Source organism: Rhinoraja longicauda, chromosome 8 (assembly GCF_053455715.1).
Source record: "Rhinoraja longicauda isolate Sanriku21f chromosome 8, sRhiLon1.1, whole genome shotgun sequence".
Taxonomy (NCBI): domain Eukaryota; kingdom Metazoa; phylum Chordata; class Chondrichthyes; order Rajiformes; family Arhynchobatidae; genus Rhinoraja; species Rhinoraja longicauda.
The window spans coordinates 68,626,398-68,646,269 of record NC_135960.1 but is presented as its reverse complement, the minus strand read 5'-3'; the positions used below and the strand labels follow the sequence as shown (position 1 = coordinate 68,646,269).

Sequence of the window (19,872 nt, the reverse complement as noted above, 5' to 3'; positions counted from 1 at the left end):
TTATAGGAAAGATGTTGTGAAGCTGGAAATGGTGCAGAGAGGATTTACGAGGGTTTTGCCAGGACTCAAGGGCCGGAGCTAAAGGCAGAGGTTGAGCAGGCTGGGACTCTATTCCTTTGAGTACAGGATGATGACGGATAATCTTATAGAGATGTACAAAATCATGAGAGGAATAGATTGGGTAGACGTACAGAGTCTCATGCCCAATTGAAGGGGATTCAAGAACCAGAGGACATAGGTTTAAGGTAAGGGGGTAAAGATTTAATAGGACCCTGTGGGGTAACTTTCTCAAACAAAGGGCGGTGGGTGTATGGAACAAGACCCCGGATGAGGTATTGAGGCAGAGACTATGGCAACGTTTCCGAAACAGTTAGACAGGTACATAGATAGGACAGCTTTATAGAGATATGGGCTATACGCAGGCAGGTGGTACAAGTGTAGATGGGACATGTTGGCTGGTGTGGGCAATTTGGGCCGAAGGGCCTGTTTCCACACTGTAAGACTCGATGGCTCTATGGAAGGAATAATAATAACAATTCGACATTTACAATCTCAGAGGTGAATTCAGGAAAACTTAATGTTCAAAACCACAAGTGTTATAGAATAACTTCTAACAACATTGGTGAGACATAGTATAGACTGGGCAACCATTTTGCCAAACACTCCTGCTCTCTCCGCCAAGGCCCGCTGGTGCTCCCGGTCGCTTACCATTTTAACTCCCCTTCCCACGCCGACCTTTCTGTCCTTGGAACTTCTCCGTTGCCAAACTGAGGCCTCACATAAACTGGAAGAACAGCACTTCACATTGCGCCTGGATACTTTACAATTGAACGGCTTGAAGATTGGATTATTTAATTTGATGTGGTAACAATAAACCAGCATCTGCAGTTCTTTCCTAATAGCAACCTTTTGCACTCTGTCCATCCCCCTCAATTACCCTCTCTGATGTGCACCAATCTCTCCCACCATCTCCCATCACTCCAGTCACCCTGCTCCTTTGCCTCCTCCCCCACATATGTCCCTCCCCATCCCATAGTCTCATATTTCCTTTTATTCTCATTTCCCTTCCCCATCCTCCCCTATCCCATCCTCTGGCTTCACATTTCACTTCTCCTTTTCGTTCCTTATATGACATCCTCTTGCCCCCTTCACACCTCTAACCTCCCTCACTATCTCTATTGATCTGCCAAGCTCCCCCTCCCCCGCTCCGCTCTTCTGGAATCATCCATCACTTGCCACGGTTTCCCCCACCCCCATCTCTTTTCCAGGATTTATTTAGGGACACAGCATGGAAACAGGCTCTTCGGCCCGCCAAGTCCATGCTAACCATTCATACTAGTTTTACGTTATTCCACTTTCTCATCTGCTCTCTGCATGTTCGGGGCAATTTTACAGAGGCCAATTAACCTAGACACCCTCACATCTGAGATGTGGGAGGAATCTGGAGCACCCGAAGATCACAGGGAGGACGTGCAAACTCCACACAGACAGTGCCAGAGGCCTGGTTTGAACCTGGGTCTCTGGCGCTGTGAGGCAGCGGCTCTCTCGGTTACGCCACTGTGCTGCCCTTTTGCCACTTGCAATGAGCCTGTGAATCTCCCTCCACAGTTGTAGCCTGAGCTGCTGAGTTGCTGGAGCTCTCTGTGTTTTGTTCAAGATTCCAGCATCTGCACTTTCTTGCGTCAACATATTTGATTTTATAAGGAAGTATGTAGAGAAGTGAAAGTCTAACATGGGCAGGGTCTACACTGTGAGTGGTAGAGCTCTGGAAATTGTTGTAGAGCAGAGGGATCGAGGAGTGCCCATGTGTAGGAAAATAACAGCAGATGCTGGTTCAAATCGAAGGCAGACACAACATGCTGGAATAACTCAGCAAAGTCAGGCAGCATCTCAGGAGAGAAGGAATGGGTGACGTTTCGGGTCGAGACCCTTCTTCAGACTGATGTCAGGGGAGGGGGCGGGACAAAGATAGGATGTAGTAGGAGACAGGAGGATTAGTGGGAGAACTGGGAAGGGGGAGGGGAAAGAGAGGGAAGTTAGAGAAGTCAATGTTCATACCACTGGGGTGTAAACTGCCCAAGCGAAATATGAGATGCTGTTCCTCCAATTTGATAGAGTGGTCAAAAAGACTTTTGGTACATTGGCCTTCATCAGTCAGAGTATTGAGTATAGCAGTTGGGAAGTCATATTGCAGTTATACAAGACATTGTCGAGGCCGCACTTATTCGAGTATTGTGTTCAGTTCTGGGCACGATGTTATCGGAAAGATTTTGTCATGTTCCAAAGTTGGAAAGGGTACAGAGAAGATAAGTGATGATGTTGCCAGACTCGAGGATCTGAGCTATAGGGAGAAGCTGATCAAGTTGGGACTCTATTCCTTGGAGCGCAGGAGTACAAGGGGTGATCTTGGAGAAGCGTATAAAATCATGAGAGGAATAAATTGGGTAGATGCACAGAGTCTCTTGCCCAGAGTAGGTGAATCGAGAACCAGAGGACAAGGTTTAAGGTGAGGGGGAAAGATTTGATAGAAACCTGACCGGTAACTTTTTCACAAAGGGTGGTGGGAGTATGGAACGAGCTGCCAGAGGAGGTAGTTGAGGCAGGGACTATTGCAATGTTTAAGAAACAATTGGACAGGTACATGGATAGGACAGGTTTAAAGGGATATGGCCCTGCCATTCACTGTGAAGGTCCTGTCCTGGTGTCCGAAAATGCAACACCTCACACCCAGTCTTCCCATCGTGCTCCACAGCAAACAAAGAGGAGAAATACTCGTTAAGGACCTTGCACATCTTCTGCAGCCCCACACAGAGATGGCCGCTTTGGTTTCCAAAAAGCTCTATACTCTCTCTCGTCAGCCTCTTTCCCTTAATGTAGTTGTACCCTCTTGGACTTCTATAAGTATACAGTAGAAAGAATATTGACGAGTTGCATCACGGCCTGGTTTGGCAACTTTGGCCCAGGAATGAAGAAAATTACAGAGAGTGGTGGACACTGCTCAGTCCATCACGGGTACTGACCTCCCCACCATCGAAGGGGCTCTACAGAGAGTGGTGGACACTGCTCGGTCCATCACGGGTACTGACCTCCCCACCATCGAAGGGATCTACAGAGAGTGGTGGACACTGCTCGGTCCATCACGGGTACTGACCTCCCCACCATCGAAGGGGCTCTACAGAGAGTGGTGGACACTGCTCGGTCCATCACGGGTACTGACCTCCCCACCATCGAAGGGGCTCTACAGAGAGTGGTGGACACTGCTCGGTCCATCACGGGTACTGACCTCCCCACCATCGAAGGGATCTACAGAGAGTGGTGGACACTGCTCGGTCCATCACAGGGACTGATCCCTCACCATTAATGAGATCTATAGGAGGCGCAGCCTCAAAAAGGCAACCAGCACCATCAAGAACCCACACCACCCTGGCCACACTATCATTTAATTGCTGCTATAGGCAAGAAGGCACGGGAGTCTGAAAACTGTGACCTCCAGGTTCAGGAACTTCATTGTTTCATTTTTGATACATATGACGATGGAATGGCGGGACTGTCATATGTTGAAAGACTGGAGCGACTGGGCTTGTATACACTGGAATTTAGAACGATGAAAGGGGATCTTATCGAAACGTATAAGATTATTAAGGGGTTGGACACGTTAGAGGCAGGAAACATGTTCCCAATGTTGGGGGAGTCCAGAACCAGGGGCCACAGTTTAAGAATAAAGGGGTAAGCCATTTAGAACGGAGATGAGGAGAAACTTTTTCAGTCAGAGAGTTGTGAATCTGTGGAATTCGCTGCCTCCGAAGGTAGTGGAGGCCAATTCTCTGAATGCATTCAAGAGAGAGCTAGATAGAGCTCTTAAAGATAGCGGAGTCAGGGGGTACGGGGAGAAGGCAGGAACGGGGTACTGATTGAGAATGATCAGCCATGATCACATTGAATGGCGGTGCTGGCTCAAAGGGCCGAATGGCCTCCTCCTGCACCTATTGTCTATTGTCTATTTTCAAACACTCACAATAAAACTTTATTAGCCAAGTATGTTTTGCAACATACGAGGAACTTCATTTGCCGTACAGTCATAACAATAAAAAGCAACAGGACACACAAGATACATTTTAACATGAACATCCACCACACCTCTTAAATACCCATCTGCATAGGAACCATTGAGATGGATCCCGGAGAAAACCCAGCGGTCACTGGGAGAAGCTACAAACTCTGTACAGATGGAGCCCAGGTCTCCGGCGCTGAAAGTGCTGTAAAGCAACAACTCTACCGCTGCGCCAGCCACCGTGGCTGCCTTGGTACTGACAATAAAAATAATGAGTATAAGACAATAACTGCAGATGCTGGTACAGATCGAAGGTATTTATTCACAAAATGCTGGAGTAACTCAGCGGGTTAGGCAGCATCTCAGGAGAGAAGGAATGGGTGACATTTCGGGTCGAGACCCTTCTTCAGACTGATGTCAGGGGGGCGGGACAAAGGAAGGATATAGGTGGAGACAGGAAGATAGAGGGAGAACTGGGAAGGGGGAGGGGAAGAGAGGGACAGAGGAACTATCTAAAGTTGGAGAAGTCGATGTTTATAGTCAATAATGAGAACACTCCAGCTGGAAGAGAGAATGAAATCTGAAGGTCTTCTCTGGATTGTATAATCGCCGTTTATACAACAAAAAATATGAATGTTTTCTAACCGCAATCAAATAGTAAAACTTTTTTTAAAAAATCGAACTTCATTAATTAATCTTAAATTCATACTTTTTAATGACCAAAGATCAGGCAACTGTGTAAGGGCTAACATTAGGAATGCAGCTATGTGGGTTTTATAGCAGGAGTGTAAAAGCTCCAGGTCGATTATATTGGTGGGGCATCCTGGGGCATCCTTTTGTCAGCATGGAAGTGCTGATCGCATCCTCTGATATCAGCAACCGGCATTCAAAGCTTTGAAGTGTTAAGAAGAACTTCTTGCCATTTAGACTGCCCTTTGTTCCCAAGAAAGAAGAGGACACATAGGTCACGATGGACACGGTGGACAATAGACAATAGGTGCAGGAGTAGGCCATTCGGCCCTTCGAGCCAGCACCGGAGGTCCCGAAGGACACATAAAGATTTATAGGGCATTGTAAACTTGCCGTATAAGGCAGCGATGGAAAAATACTGGCACATGTATTTAGGGTATAAAATGTGAGTAAATGAAAGCTTTCGGAGAGAGAGGCTACACTAGTTGCCTGAGCGTTTCTGAACGCTCCGGTATCTAGGCTCTCTTCCACCTGGGTGAGTAGAATAAAGAGGTTAAATAAATTTGGTTGTCTGACTATTCTGTTAATAGGTCACGAACTACAACTGGATCATCCTACCACAACCAGAGAGCAGTGCTGAACTACTATCTACCTCTTTGGTGACCCTCGGACTACCCTTGATCAGACTTTGCTGGCTTTACCTTGCACTAAACGTTATTCCCTTATCATGTACCTATACACTGTAAATGGCTCGGTTGTAATCATGTATTGTCTTTCTGGTGACTGGATAGCACGCAACCAAAGCTTTTCACTGGACCATTTGACAATAGACTAAACTAAGACTGAAACAAATTACTATTTTATTCCACACATGTTTACTAAAAGCTGCCTTGTGCCTTGTGAGACAATTGCTAATCTGTGAAACAGTTAGTGGATCCAGTTTTGAGGTGGTGTTGAAACTCTTAGACAGTGAATTTGCCTTTGTATTGGTAGCTATAGTCTGCTACCATCTATACTTCAAGGTCTTTAATACATCAGAATCAGCTGATGCAATGATTATACTTTCAATGACAAACTAATAATTTCAAAACTGCTGAACGCAAAAGAAACTTCTGTGCATACCCCCTTCTCTTCCTTTGGAACCTTCTTGTAGAACGTTTTCTCAGCGTTATCAATCCACACAACAGAAGGCTGCAACAGGCGAGCCACCTGAATAAAAAAAAACAATGTTTCGTTTTTTTGTTTAATTTAGAGATGCAGCGCGGAAACAGGCCATTCGGCCCACCGAGTCCGCACTGCCCAGCGATCCCCGCACACTAACACTATCCTACACAAGGGCCAATTTAACATTTATAGGAAGCCAATTAACCGACAAACCTTTGTGTCTCTGGAGTGTGAGAGGAAACTGGAGCTCCCGGAAAAAACCCACACAGGTCACGGGGAGAACGTACAAACTCCGTACAAACAGCACCCGTAGTCGGGATCGAACCTGGGTCTCTGGCATTGTAAGCGCTGTAAGGCAGCAACTCTACCGCTGTGCCACCCTTTCTAGAAGGATTCATCTGCTCATACACAATACAGAAAGATTGGACAAGATCAGGTATAACCAATGACTCATTACAGCACTATCTAACTGGCAAATCTTGATCAATTGAAGGAAGGTGACAGATACCACAATATGAAACGGAGTACTAGATTCATAACAGTGACCAGTTTGATCTTATTGGAAGGCATTGCTGCTACCAGAATGCTGACACAAGATATTCCATTAGTTACATGACTGCCACAATCCTTACAAAAGAGCAGAACACTATGGCTGGAGCAACTCAGTGGGTCAGGCAGCATCTCTGGGAGACAGGGATATGCTACGTTTTGGGTTGGGGACTCTACTTCAGACTGATTGCAGTAGTGGGGAGAAAACTGGAAATGTGCCGGGGGCTGGGCTAAGCCTGGCAAGTCATAGTCTGAAGAAGGGTCTCGACCTGAAACGTCACCCATTCCTTCTCTCCAGAGATGCTGCCTGTCCCGCTGAGTTACTCCAGCATCCTGACAAGTCATAGGTGGATGAAGGTGAAAAGTGGATGACGGCTGGAGATGAAAAGTAGAAAAAAGAGTGTAAGGCAAGCAGAGGAGACGAGTGAAATCTGAAGCAGGAGTAAGGATACAGGTGGAAGGGGAGGGGAGGAAGGGAAAAGGCAGCGAATTAGTGGGAGTAATAGGTGCACACCTGGCAGCGCACATGGAAGAGAGGGGGGAAAAAAAAGAGGACAAGGCATTGTTGCTTAAAATTGGAGAATTCATACCATTGAGTAGTAAACTACCCTAGTGAAAAATTTGGTGTTGTGCCTCCATTTTGAGTGTGGCCTCAGTCAGGCAATGGAGGAGGCCCAGTATGGATAGGGATGGTGATTTAAAATACTGAGAAACCGGAGATCCCGCAGATCTAGGTGAACCAAACACTACGATAGCATGTAAAGGAGGCCACGTCCAGAGCACTGAATGCAGCAGATGAGGTGAGAGGTGAGAGGTGTGTGTGAATCCGCACGGTGGCGCAGCGGTAGAGTTGCTGCCTTACAGTGAATGCAGCGCCGGAGACTCAGGTTCGATCCTGACTACGGGCGCCGTCTGTACGGAGTTTGTACGTTCTCCCCGTGACCTGAGTGGGTTTTCTCCGAGATCTTCGGTTTCCTCCCACACTCCAAAGACGTACAGGTATGTAGGTTAATTGATTGGGTAAATGTCCCTAGTGTGTGTAGGATAATGTTAATGTGCGGGGATCGCTGGGCGGCGCGGACTCGGTGGGCCGAAGGGTCTGTTTCAGCGCTGTATCTCTAAATCTAAAAAAAATCTAAATCTAAACCCCTGTCTCATCTCAAAGGGCTACTGGAGTCCATAGATAGATGCAAGGGGAGTAGGTGCAAGATCAGGAGTTAAATCTCCTGCAGTTGGGGAGGGGGTTGTTTGGGAGGGAAGGGATGAATGAACCAAGGAGTTGTAGATGGAATGGTCTCCATGAAAGCAGAATGGAGGAGCTGCGACAGGCAGTGGGATCACATTAAAGGTTGCAGATATATCGGAGAATGATGTTTTGGATGCTTCCTGCACCCATACAGAACATACAACCATAGAACAGTACAGCATAGGCCCACAATGTCACTGCTGAACATGATGCCAGGATCAATAGGCCGGTGGCGCAGCGGTAGAGTTGCCACTCAGCGCTTGCAGAGCCAGAGACTGGGGTTTGATCCCGACTACGGGCGCTGTCTGTACGTTCTCCCCATGACCTGCATGGGTTTCCTCCGAGATCTTCGGTTTCCTACCACACTCCAAAGACGCACAGGTTTTCAGGTTAATTGGCTTGGTATAAATGTATACATTGTCCCTAATGTGTGTAGGATAGTGTTAATGTGCGAGGACCGTTGATCGGTGCGGACTCGGTGGGCTGTTTCTCTAAACTAAACAATTCTTATCTGTCTGCAATAATCCACATCTCTCCATTCCCTGTATATCCACGTATCAATTTATCTATTGCACGTGTAGGAAGGAATGGCAGATGCTGGTTTAAACCTGGAGATAGACACAAAATGCTGGAGTAACTCAGCGGGACAGGCAGCATCCCTGGAGAGAAGGTATGAGTGACGTATCAGGTCGAGACCCTTCGACCCGAAACGTCACCCATTTCTTCTCTCCAGGGATGCTGCCTGTCTCGCTGAGTTACTCCAGCATTTTGTGTCTATCTGTAGTTTATATATTGATCCATTATTTAAAGAGTAGGATTTGCCATTGCAGGATAGTTGATGCAGCCTGGAGGCAGAGTACAACACATAAATACAACATACACCATGCGCATTGCTACTGGATTTCTCAAAGTAAAGGGAATACAAGCAGCAAATTAAACACTGAAAGTTGCAGCCAAATAACACCATTAATTTTCCACACATTCTAATCCACATAAACTCTGATTCTACAACAAATTGCACCATCTGGATATTTGCATATCTAGACATCAATGCAAAATGATTTCACTTAATATTAAAAAAGAATGAACCAAAGGTTAGAATCTAATTGAAAATGTCAAATGGTTTTTGTGCTGGGAAATACTATATATATGTATATATATAAATGTAAGATCAAGCCAGAATCCAATAGGGCAATAGAGAAGATTCATATATGCCAATAAGAGCAAATTGTTCAACACGGGACCCCACTACTGGCCACGTCTTCCCATCCCCTCCCCTTTCTGCGTTCCGCAGAGACCGTTCCCTCCGTAACTCCCTGGTCCACTCGTCCCTTCCTACCCAAACCACCCCATCCCTGGGCACTTTCCCCTGCAACCGCAGGAGATGCAACACCTGTCCCTTTACCTCCCCCCTCAACTCCATCCAAGGACCCAAACAGTCTTTCCAGGTGAGACAGAGGTTTACCTGCACCTCCTCCAACCTCATCTATTGCATCCGCTGCTCTAGATATCAACTTATTTACATTGGCGATACCAAACGCAGGCTCGGCGATCGTTTCGCTCAACTCCTTCGCTCAGTCCGCCTTAACCAACCTGATCTCCCAGGGGCTGAGCACTTCAACTCTGCCTCCCACTCCCAGTCTGGCCTCCTCCAGTGCCATAGTGAGGCCCACCAGAAATTGGAGGAACAGCACCTCATATTTCGCTTGGGCAGCTTGCAGCCCAGCGGTATGAACATTGACTTCTCCAACTTTAGATAGTTCCTCTGTCCCTCTCTTCCCCTCCCCCTTCCCAGTTCTCCCTCTATCTTCCTGTCTCCACCTATATCCTTCCTTTGTCCCGCCCCCCCCTGACATCAGTCTGAAGAAGGGTCTCGACCCGAAACATCACCCATTCCTTCTCTCCCGAGATGCTGCCTGACCTGCTGAGTTACTCCAGCATTTTGTGAATAAAGAGCAAGTTGTTCTGTCAGATTTAAAATCTGCGATTTAAATAAAATAGATTTAGTTTTTTTTTCAAGAACAGATTTGATTTAAAGTGCCGGTCTTCAGCCGGAATAAATTGAGAAGGCAGTGGAGGCCAATTCTCTGAATGCATTCAAGAGAGAGCTAGATAGAGCTCTTAAGGATAGCGGAGTCAGGGGGTATGGGGAGAAGGCAGGAACGGGTTATTGATTGAGAATGATCAGCCATGATCACTTTGAATGGTGGTGCTGGCTCGAAGGGTCGAACGGCCTCCTCCTGCACCTATTGTCTATTTCCATTATCTTACTTGTAAGGGCAGTCTGATAACTAGCTGCTCTGGTAAGAAGGGGGAAGAGAGATGTCAGAGATAGTCCAAGTGAATTTGAGAGCAGAGTGGACATCAGTGGTAAAGTTCTTGAGGTCATTTAAGAGACTTTTGGATAGATCTCTGGCTTATTAATTTATAATAATATTATCAAACCCAAAAGTAGATTATACATATTTCATGGTGACAATTCGCTGTGGCACTGTGACATCCATAATCAATATTGACTTCCAATAACGTGTCTCGTGAATTTGAGTATTTGAAGAAGGACTTTTTAAACAGACTTCAGCAAGGTCTTTGTTAAGATTCCACCGGGTAGGACGGTGAGATCACTTGGTCTCCAGGGACAGCTGGTTTGTTGGACAAAATTGGCTACATGGTAGGAAGCACATAGTGGTGGTGGAAGGATATATTTTTTTAACTGGATTTCTGTTCACTCAAGAATCAGTGTTGACCCCATGCTGTTTGTCATCTACATCAACGATTTGGATTAGAATGTCATATGAGGGACGATTGGAAAGACCGGGTTTATATTCACTGGGGCTTAGAAGGATGAGAGGGGATCTTATAGAGACGCATAAAATTATAAAAGGACTGGACAAGCTAGATGCAGGAAAAATGTTCTCAATGTTGAGGGTGCCCAGAACCAGGGGTCACAGTCTAAGAATAAAGGGGAGGTGATTTAAAACTGAGGTGAGAAGTAACTTTTTCACCCAGAGAGTTGTGAATTTAGATTTAGATTTAGAGATACAGTGCAGAAACAGGCCCTTCGGCCCACCGAGTCCGTGCCACCCAGCGATCCCGCACATTAACACTATCCTACACACACTAGGGACAATTTTTACATTTGCCCAGCCAATTAACCTACATACCTGCACGTCTTTGGAGTGTGGGAGGAAACCGAAGATCTCGGAGAAAACCCACGCAGGTCAATTTGTGGAATTCTCTGCCACAGAGGGCAGTGGAGGCCAATTCACTGGATGAATTTAAAAGAGAGTTAGATAGAGCTCTAGGGGCTAGTGGAATCAAGGGATATGGGGAGAAGGCAGGCACAGGTTACTGATTGTCGATGATCAGCCATGATCACAATGAATGGCGGTGCTGGCTCGAAGGGCCAAATGGCCTCTTCGTGCACCTATTTTCTATGTTTCTATGTGATACTTTTGCAGATGATACTAAAGTAGGTGTAATCTAAAGATTAAACGTTTCCCCTCTCAACTTATAGCTATGCCTTCCAGTGTTGGACATGTCCACCCAGGGGAAAAGGTTCTGACTGTTTACCCTATCTATGCCTCTTATAATTTTATATACTTCTATCAAGTCTCCCCTCAGTCTCTGGCCATCCAGAGAGAACAATCCGAGCCTGTTCGAGGTGTCCACCTATCACTCACCAGGCCTTGTTCTATCCCTCCTCTCATCCAGCTTTTTCTACCCCATGCCCTCCCCACCACAATCAGTATGACGAAGGATCCCGACTTGGAACATCACCTATCTATCTTCACCAGAGATGCTGCCCGACTCATTGTTAGTCCGGCACTTTGTGTCTTCTTTTGTAAACCAGCATCTACAGTTTCTGGTTTCTACACCTCCTGCAGAGCCATGCTGCAGCTCTGATGGATAACACTATAAATAGAGACATAAGGACTCCTGCAGATGCTACTGCAAATGCGAGAACCTTGCACAAAACTAAAAGGGCTGGGAGGAACTCAACGGGCCAGGCAGCATCTGTGGAGGAAAATGGACAGATGATGTATAGGGTCAGGACTTATGACGATCAGGCTGAAGAGGGAGCCCGACCAGAAACATTGCACAGCTGCTGCCTGATCCTCCCACACTTTGTGTTTTACACAAAGCTGATACCCTCTAATCCAGGCAGCATTCTGATAAGCCTCCTCTGCACTCTCCAAATCCTCCACATCTTTTCTATAACAGGGCAACCAGAGCTGTACACAGTACATAGAAACATAGAAAATAGGTGCAGGAGTAGGCCATTCGGCCCATCGAGCCTGCACCGCCATTCAATGTGATCATGGCTGATCATCCAACTCAGTATCCCGTACCTGCCTTCTCTCCATACCCCCAGATCCCTTTAGCCACAAGGGCCACATCTAACTCCCTCTTAAATATAGCCAATGAACTGGCCTCAACTACCCTCTGTGGCAGAGAATTCCACAGATTCACCACTCTCTGTGTGAAAAAAAACTTTCTCATCTCGGTCCTAAAAGACTTCCCCCTTATCCTTAAACTGTGACCCCTTGTTCTGGACTTCCCCAACATTGGGAACAATCTTCCTGCATCTAGCCTGTCCAACCCCTTAAGAATTTTGTAAGTTTCTATAAGAGCCCCCCTCAATCTTCTAAATTCCAGCGAGTACACCAATCACAGCCATAACAAAAGTGCTACAGAGCAGCATCGTGACTTCCTGACTCTTATATTCACAAGCAATGAAGGCAAGCCTTCTTTAACACCCTATCTACACGGCTGCCACCTTAAGCGAGCTGAATTTGGACATGAAGATCCCTCGGCACATCAATGCTCTTAAGGGTCTTGCCATGAACTGTATACTTTTCTCTTACATTCAACCTCGCAAAGTGTAACAACTGAAACGTCCTTGGGTTAAACTCCATCTGCCATTCCTCTGCTCATTTGTACATGGATCTGTGCTGGGACCACTGCAACTGCTGAGGGCCTTCCTCTCTGTCTGCAACTCCCCAGATTTTAGTGTTGTCAGCAAACTTACGCAGCCATCCGCAATTATGTTCAATAAGTATAAAAAAATAACTGCAGATGCTGGTACAAATTGAAGGTATTTATTCACAAAATGCTGGAGTAACTCAGCAGGTCAGGCAGCATCTCAGGAGATGCTCTCTTCCCCTCCCCCTTCCCAGATCTCCCACTGTCTTCCTGTCTCCACCAATATCCTTCCTTTGTCCCGCCCCCCTGACATCACTCTGAAGAAGGGTCTCGACACGAAACGTCACCCATTCCTTCTCTCCTGAGATGCTGCCTGACCCGCTGAGTTACTCCAGCATTTTGTGAATAAATACCCTCGCATTTATGTTCAGGTCATTTATTCATATCACAAACAGCAATGGTCCCGGCACAGATCCCTGCGGAACTCCACTAGTCACAGACCTCCAGCCAGAATACCTACTTGCACCGCGTAACATTAAAGTGGGTGGTATTTAGATAGTGACGCCGGTTGTCAAAGATTACAGCGGGATCTTGATCGGTTGGGCAGAGGAATGGGTAATAGAATTTAATACAGAGATATGTGAGGTGTTGCATTTTGAGATGTATAACATTGGGATGTGTCGTGGAGCAGAGGGATCTCGGAGTGCAAGTGCATAGTAACCTGAAAGTGGCGTCACATGTGAATAGGGTGGTGAAGAGGCTTTCATCAGTCAGAGTATTAAATATAGAAATTGAAAGGTCATTTTACAGTAATACAAGGCATTGTTGAGGCCGCATTTAGAGTATTGTGTTCAGTTTTGGTCACCACGTTCCGGGAAAGATGTTGTCAAGCTTGAAAGGGTTCAGAGAAGATTTACCAAGATGTTGCCAGGACTCTAGGGACTGAGCGAAAGGGAGAGGTTGAGCATGGCTAGGATTTATTCCTTGGAGCGCAGGAGGATGAGATGTGATCTTATGGAGGTGTACAAAATCATGAGTGGAATAGATTGGGTTAACACACATCTTTTACCTCGATTAGAGGTAATCGAGGATGATCTCCTTAGAGGATGCCCAGCAAGACCCAGGGCAGTGCGTCCATCCAGTCCGAGCCGGAGAGTCGAGCCTTCAGCGCTGCCTTGAGTTGCCGGTGGAACCTCTCCACCAGGCCGTTTGCCTGCGGGTGATAGGCCGTGGTGTGGTGCAGCCGCACGCCCAACTGGTGAGCCACGGCCGCCCACAGCTCAGAGGTGAACTGTGGCCCCCGGTCCGACGAGATGACCACCGGCACCCCAAAGCGAGCAATCGCGGACAACGCTCGAGCATGTGTAGCTGTCGAAGTATCGGCCAGCGGTATGGCCACCGGCCACCGCGTGAAGCAGTCCACCACCGTGAGGAGGTGAGTGATGCCCCGGGACGGCGGGAGAGGGCCCATAATGTCCACGTGCAGGTGGTCGGAACGCCGGCGTGGTAGACCGAACTCCTGGAGTGGCGCCCGGATGTGGCGTTGGATCTTCGCCGTCTGGCACCGAATCCAGGTGTGCCACATGAAACGCGCAGACGGTGCCACATGAAACGTGCAGCTACAAGTGCGGTCGTCGCCTGGATGGATGGGTGAGCCAGCCCGTGGATTATGTCGAAAGCCCTCTGGCGTCAAGCAGCAGGGACGATGGGGCGCGGCTGACCTGCCGCCACATCGCACAGTATCGTCGCTCCTCCGGGGCCGAAAGGGACATCCTAAAGGACGAGGCCAGAGATGGCAGTCCGGTAGGCGGGCATCTCACCGTCCGTGAGCTGAGCCTCCGCCAGGGAAGAATAGTTAATGCCGGGCGCCACCTCGAAAAAGTCGTTGACGGCGGGGCGAGACAACGCGTCGGCCACCCGGTTCTCCTTCCCCTCGATGAAGCGGATGGAGGTGGTGAACTCCGAGATGTACGCCAATTGCCGCCGCTGCCGTGCGGACCACGGGTCGGAGACCTTTGCCGGGGCGAAAGTGAGCGGCTTGTGGTCCGTTTAAGCGGTGAACGGGCGGCCCTCCAGGAAATAGTGGAACTGGCGCACGGCCAGGTACAGAGCAAGGAGCTGAGGCGTCCACCGTAAGGGCTGTCGGGGCATCCTCCCGTGGGTGAACCAGCAGCACAGCCCTAGCCAGGGCCTCCATCTCGCCGTCGAAAGCTGTTACCGCCTCGTCCACACGACGTTCTTACGCTTCCCCACCAGCAGCTCCATGATGTGGCCCGCGGATGTCAGGAAACGGTGATAAAACGCAACCATGCCGACAAACTCCTGCAGGCCACGCACCGAGGACGGACGGGGAAACCGGCGGATGGCGTCGACTTTGTCCGGCAGGGAAACCGCGCCTTGTGAAGTCACGCAGTGGCCGAGAAAGTCGATGGTCGTCACACCAAACCGCCACTTGGCGAGGTTGACAGCAAACCCGTGCTCGCTGAGCCGCTGAAAGAGCTGCCGGAGGTGGGCACAGTGCACCTGCCGCGAGCGGCTGGCTACCAAGATGTCGTCGAGGTAGACGAAGACGAACTCGAGACCGCGACACACCGCGTCCATTAACCGTTGAAAAGCCTGCGCGGCGTTCTTAAGGCCGAATGGCATCCGCACAAACTCGAACAACCCAAACGGCGTGATGATTGCCGCCTTGGGCACATCCTCCGGGTGGACCGGGATCTGGTTGTAGCCCCGCACCAGATCCCAGAATATCGTGGCCCCGGCCAAATGGGCGTTGAAGTCCTGGATGTGGGGCACGGGGTATCAGTCTGCGGCGGTAGCGACGTTCAGCTGCCGATAATCCCCGCCAGGTCTCCAGCCCCCGCTTGCCTTGGGGACCATGTGGAGTGGGGACGCCCATGGGCTGTTGGAAGGGTGGACGATCCCCAAGGACTCCATCGTGCGGAACTCCTGCCATGCCAGACGTAACTTATCGGGCGGCAGACGGCGTGCTCGTGCGTGGAGGGGTGGGCCGGTAGTTGGTATGTAATGCCCCACCCCGTGCTTGGGGGTCGACGACCGGAACTGTGGGGTCAGGATGTCCTGGAACTCGGCCAAGACCCGAGCAAAACAGGAATCCATGGACGACAGGGGGCGTGCAATCAGCTCACCCAGGCGCAACGCGATGGGCTCCATCGTGGCGGCGTGGACCACGCACTGCCGCCTGGCGTCCACCAGGAGGGAGTGAGCCTGGAGGAAGTCGGCCCCGAGCAACGGCTGGGAGACATCAGCAATGGTGAACCGCCACGAGCCAAAAACGATCGGGACCGTGCGAACCCCATATGTTCGGATAGGGCTGCCATTCGACGCGGTGAGGATGGGCCCCTGCTTACCGGAACGAATGTCCGCCAGCGAAGGGGGCAGGATGTTCAGCTCCGCCCCGGTATCCACGAGGAAACGACCCCTGGAGCGCCGATCCCAGGCGAAGAGGCGGGGAATCTGGCCGGCCGCCGCGGGGACTATTGGCAGCCGGCCCCGGCATTTCCTGGGAACGTGCACGGCTGGCGGCATTGTCAGGCTGCAGCACCCCAGCGCTGGTGGTAATAGCACCACTGCATCCTGCTGGTGCTGGCTGGAGCCTGCTGGTGTGGGACTGCAGGTGCGGGACCCGCAACGGCCACGGAGGGGCGACCTCATAGGCCTCCGGGGCGCAGCTGTCACTCCCTCCACAGCTCCTTCGCCCATCCGGAGGAAATCGGGCGCTGCCGGACTGATGGCCAGTCCGCTTACGTCATCCCGGCGCGCCATCCACAGCACGTCAGCGCACCAGCCGAGGGCCCAGGTGTCGGTGAATGAGGCGTTGGTGAGCTGCAGGCGGATGTCGGCCGGCAGCAGATGCCGGTAAACATATTCAAACATGAGGCACGGCGTGTGCCCATCCAGCAGCACGACCATCTCATTTAGGAGGCTTGATGGTCACCGGTCGCCTAGGCCCTCTATATGAAGGAGCCTGGCCACCCGTTCCATCCGGCTGAGCCCGTAAATCTGGAGCAGAAGCTCCTTTAGGCCGAGGTATTTATCGGCGGCTGGGGGGCCTTCGAGGAACTGAGTGACCTCTCCGGCCATGTCCTGGTCGAGGGCCCCCACCAGGTAGAAGTAGCAAGTGTGGTCCACCGTAATGCCCCGCAGCTCAAATTGGGCCTCCGCCTGCTGAAACCAGACGCGAGGCCGGGCGGTCCAGAAGGTCGGTAGCTTAACGGAAACCGCGTCGAGTGACAGGGCCCGGTCGGCCTGTGAGGCGGACAGACCGGCGGCTCTGCCATTTGCCTCCATCACGACACCAATGGAGCGTCGGGGTCACCAATGTGGCCCTGCGATAGGTCCGAAATGAAGGCGAGGAGCCAGGTGTTTCGGGAGGAATTTTATTTGCTGTCGTTCTCTTGTCCAGACGGGTCTGCAAGAGAACGATCGCGCCTAAACCCCTGCCATTTATCCCTGTCGCTGGAGGCCGCCCCCGTACTAGTCCATTCCCGTGCCGAGGGGTTCGATAGTGGAATGGCCCGACCCTTGGGAGCCGTCACAAGTGGTCACATGACTGCAGGCCGCTGGCGAGGCCACACTTTGAGTATGGTGTTTTAGTTTGGCCAGCCTGCTCTAGGTAAGATGCCACTAAGGTGGAAAGAGTGCGGAGACAATTTCTGAGGATGCAGCTAGGACTCGCGGGGCTGAGGTAATAGGGAGCCTCACTGGCAGTCCCCAATTAGCCCAGTCAAATATCGCGTTGGAATCCTGGACCGCATCAGTCAGGTCAGCTCAGATCAAATAGGTGCACAATTTGTCTCATCTTAAAGGCCATGGGTTAAATATCATAAAATACCTAGGATTTTGCTCACAAATTTCGAAAGAATCACTGAACACTGATCCTGGACAAAATCAGATTAAAACATAGAAAATAGCTGCAGGAGGAGGCCATTTGGCCCTTCGAGCCAGCACCACCATTCATTGTAATCATGGCTGATCGTCCACAATCAGTAACCCGTGCCTGCCTTCTCCCCATATCCCTTGATTCCGCTAGCACCTAGATAGTGTCTATCTAACTCTCTTTTAAATTCATCCAGTGAATTGGCCTCTGCTGCCCTCTGTGGCAGAGAATTCCACAAATTCACAGCTCTCTGGGTGAAAAAGTTTCTTCTCACCTCAGTTTTAAATGGCCTCCCCTTTATGTCTCCTTTGTTAATGGTTGGGAAGAGAACATTTTCTCAGCTCAGTGATTTCAATTATTTATTTATTTACTTAACCACATGTCACTGATGAGTATTCAAACATTTATTTTTTCAAAGTCTCAAAATGCTTTCTAGTTGCTGGTGGGAATAGTCTTTTGAAATTGCGATACGGTCTATATTAGAACTTTAAAAAAAAACTTGCAGGCACTTTGCAGAGACGCCCTCTAAAATGGTGAGACCGACAGACTGTTTGTTATCTTTGGAATTATCAGCCAGCATTGTCAATTCCTTCTCATGTGGGAGGGAAGAACAGATGTGAAAATGTTATTCCGACACAGGGAAAAATTAAAGTCATAAATAACTTTAGATGGATCACATGCAGGCAGAATCGACCACATGCAGGCTGCGGAGATTAGTTTAACAGCACATCACGTTTGGCACAGATATCGTGGGCAAGAGAGCTTGTTTGTGTGTTGCGCTGTTCCATGTTCTATATTAGATCCAATGTTACCAAGAATGTCTGAAGGGTCTCGACCCGAAACGTCATCCATTCCTTCTCTCCCGAGATGCTGCCTGACCTGCTGAGTTACCCCAGCATTTTGTGAAATAAATACCTTCAATGTTACCAAAATGGTGTGGGAGCTTGTATTATAAGGTGTGAGATTCCCAGGATTGTTGTTTCTGACGAGACAAGGGGCTGCAAAAGCTGCTTCTCTGTGAAGTTAGACACAAGATGGAATCAGAATGGGAAGTCGTGTTGCAGCTATCCAAGATGCTGTCAAGGCCACATTTGGCAGACTGTGAACAGTTCCAATTGTTCTGCTATTTGGAAAGGCGCTATTAAAATGGAAAGGGTGCAGAAAAGATTTCCGGGATGTAACTGAGTCTGGAAGGTTTGAGCTGTGTAGATTAGTGTAATGGTGTCATTCATGTTATGTGTCATGCTTTTGTAGTTACGCCCCTTAAGCTTTTGAGTGACCACTGCTGGCGAGATTCGGGTTAGTGCAAGTGAAACGTGCAGGCGTGAGGTCGTGCTTGCTATGTAGTTAATAAAGTCTTTGGATCGTTATCCAGGTGTAAGGCTTCTGTTATTATACGGTCAGCACAACAATCCATGTTCTCTGCCTGTTCCATCTTCGCCTCCATATTCATCGCCTGTTCCACAGTTTCCTGCTTCGCCTCCAGGGACGTTGATTCAGTCTCCCTCACCTGTGGAATCACCTGCTCTCTCCCCGGATAAGAAGGATGGAGATGGTCCCTATCGTACACGTGCTGGTCGTGTTTGCAGGCCGGTTGTGAAGTACCAGATTGATCCCTGGGATGGCAGGACTTTCATATGAAGAAAGACTGGATAGACTAGGCTTACACTCGCTGGAATTTAGAAGACTGAGGGGGGATCTTATAGAAACATATAAAATTCTTAAGGTCTGAAGAAGGGTCTCGACCCGAAACGTCACCCATTCCTTCTCTCCCGAGGTGCTGCCTGACCTGCTGGGTTACTCCAGCATTTTGTGAATAAATACCTTCGATTTGTTCCAGCATCTGCAGTAATTTTCTTATAAAATTCTTAAGGGGTTGGAGAGGCTAGATGCGGGAAGATTGTTCCCAATGTTGAGGAAGTCCAGAACCAGGGGTCACAGCTTAAGGATAAGGGGGAAGTCTTTTAGGACCGAGATGAGAAAACATTTCTTCACACAGAGAGTGGTGAATCTGTGGAATTCTCTGCCACAGAAGGTAGTTGAGGCCAGTTCATTGGCTATATTTAAGAGGGAGTTAGATGTGGCCCTTGTGGCTAAAGAGATCAGGGGGTATGGAAAGAAGGCAGGTACAGGTTACTGAGCTGGATGATTAGCCATGATCATATTGAATAGCGGTGCAGGCTTTCTTCCAGTTTGTCACCGAATGTTATACATGACGTGCTTAAGTTATGGGTCTGTATCGTTGTTGATTCTTTAAGAGGGGGGATGTAAATGAGTGTAATGGTGTCACTCATGTTATGCGTCATGCTTTTGTAGTTACGCCCCTTTAGCTTTTGAGTGACCACTGCT

The 19,872-nt window shown here is 49.1% G+C and overlaps 1 protein-coding gene across 5 annotated transcripts in view; it reads right to left on the bottom strand.

Annotated features, from left to right (window-relative positions):
- drc11 (dynein regulatory complex subunit 11) overlaps positions 1 to 19,872 on the bottom strand; it is a 109,217-nt gene that overhangs the window by 9,151 nt on the left and 80,194 nt on the right. For 4 of the 5 annotated variants that reach the window (XM_078404178.1, XM_078404180.1, XM_078404181.1 and 1 more), the window contains one exon: positions 5,864 to 5,950. The exons of the other annotated variant lie outside the window; for it this stretch is intronic. In XM_078404178.1, coding sequence (XP_078260304.1) covers positions 5,864 to 5,950 — 87 coding nt within the window. The remainder of the gene's footprint in view (positions 1 to 5,863; positions 5,951 to 19,872) is intronic. 5 annotated transcript variants of the gene reach the window in all.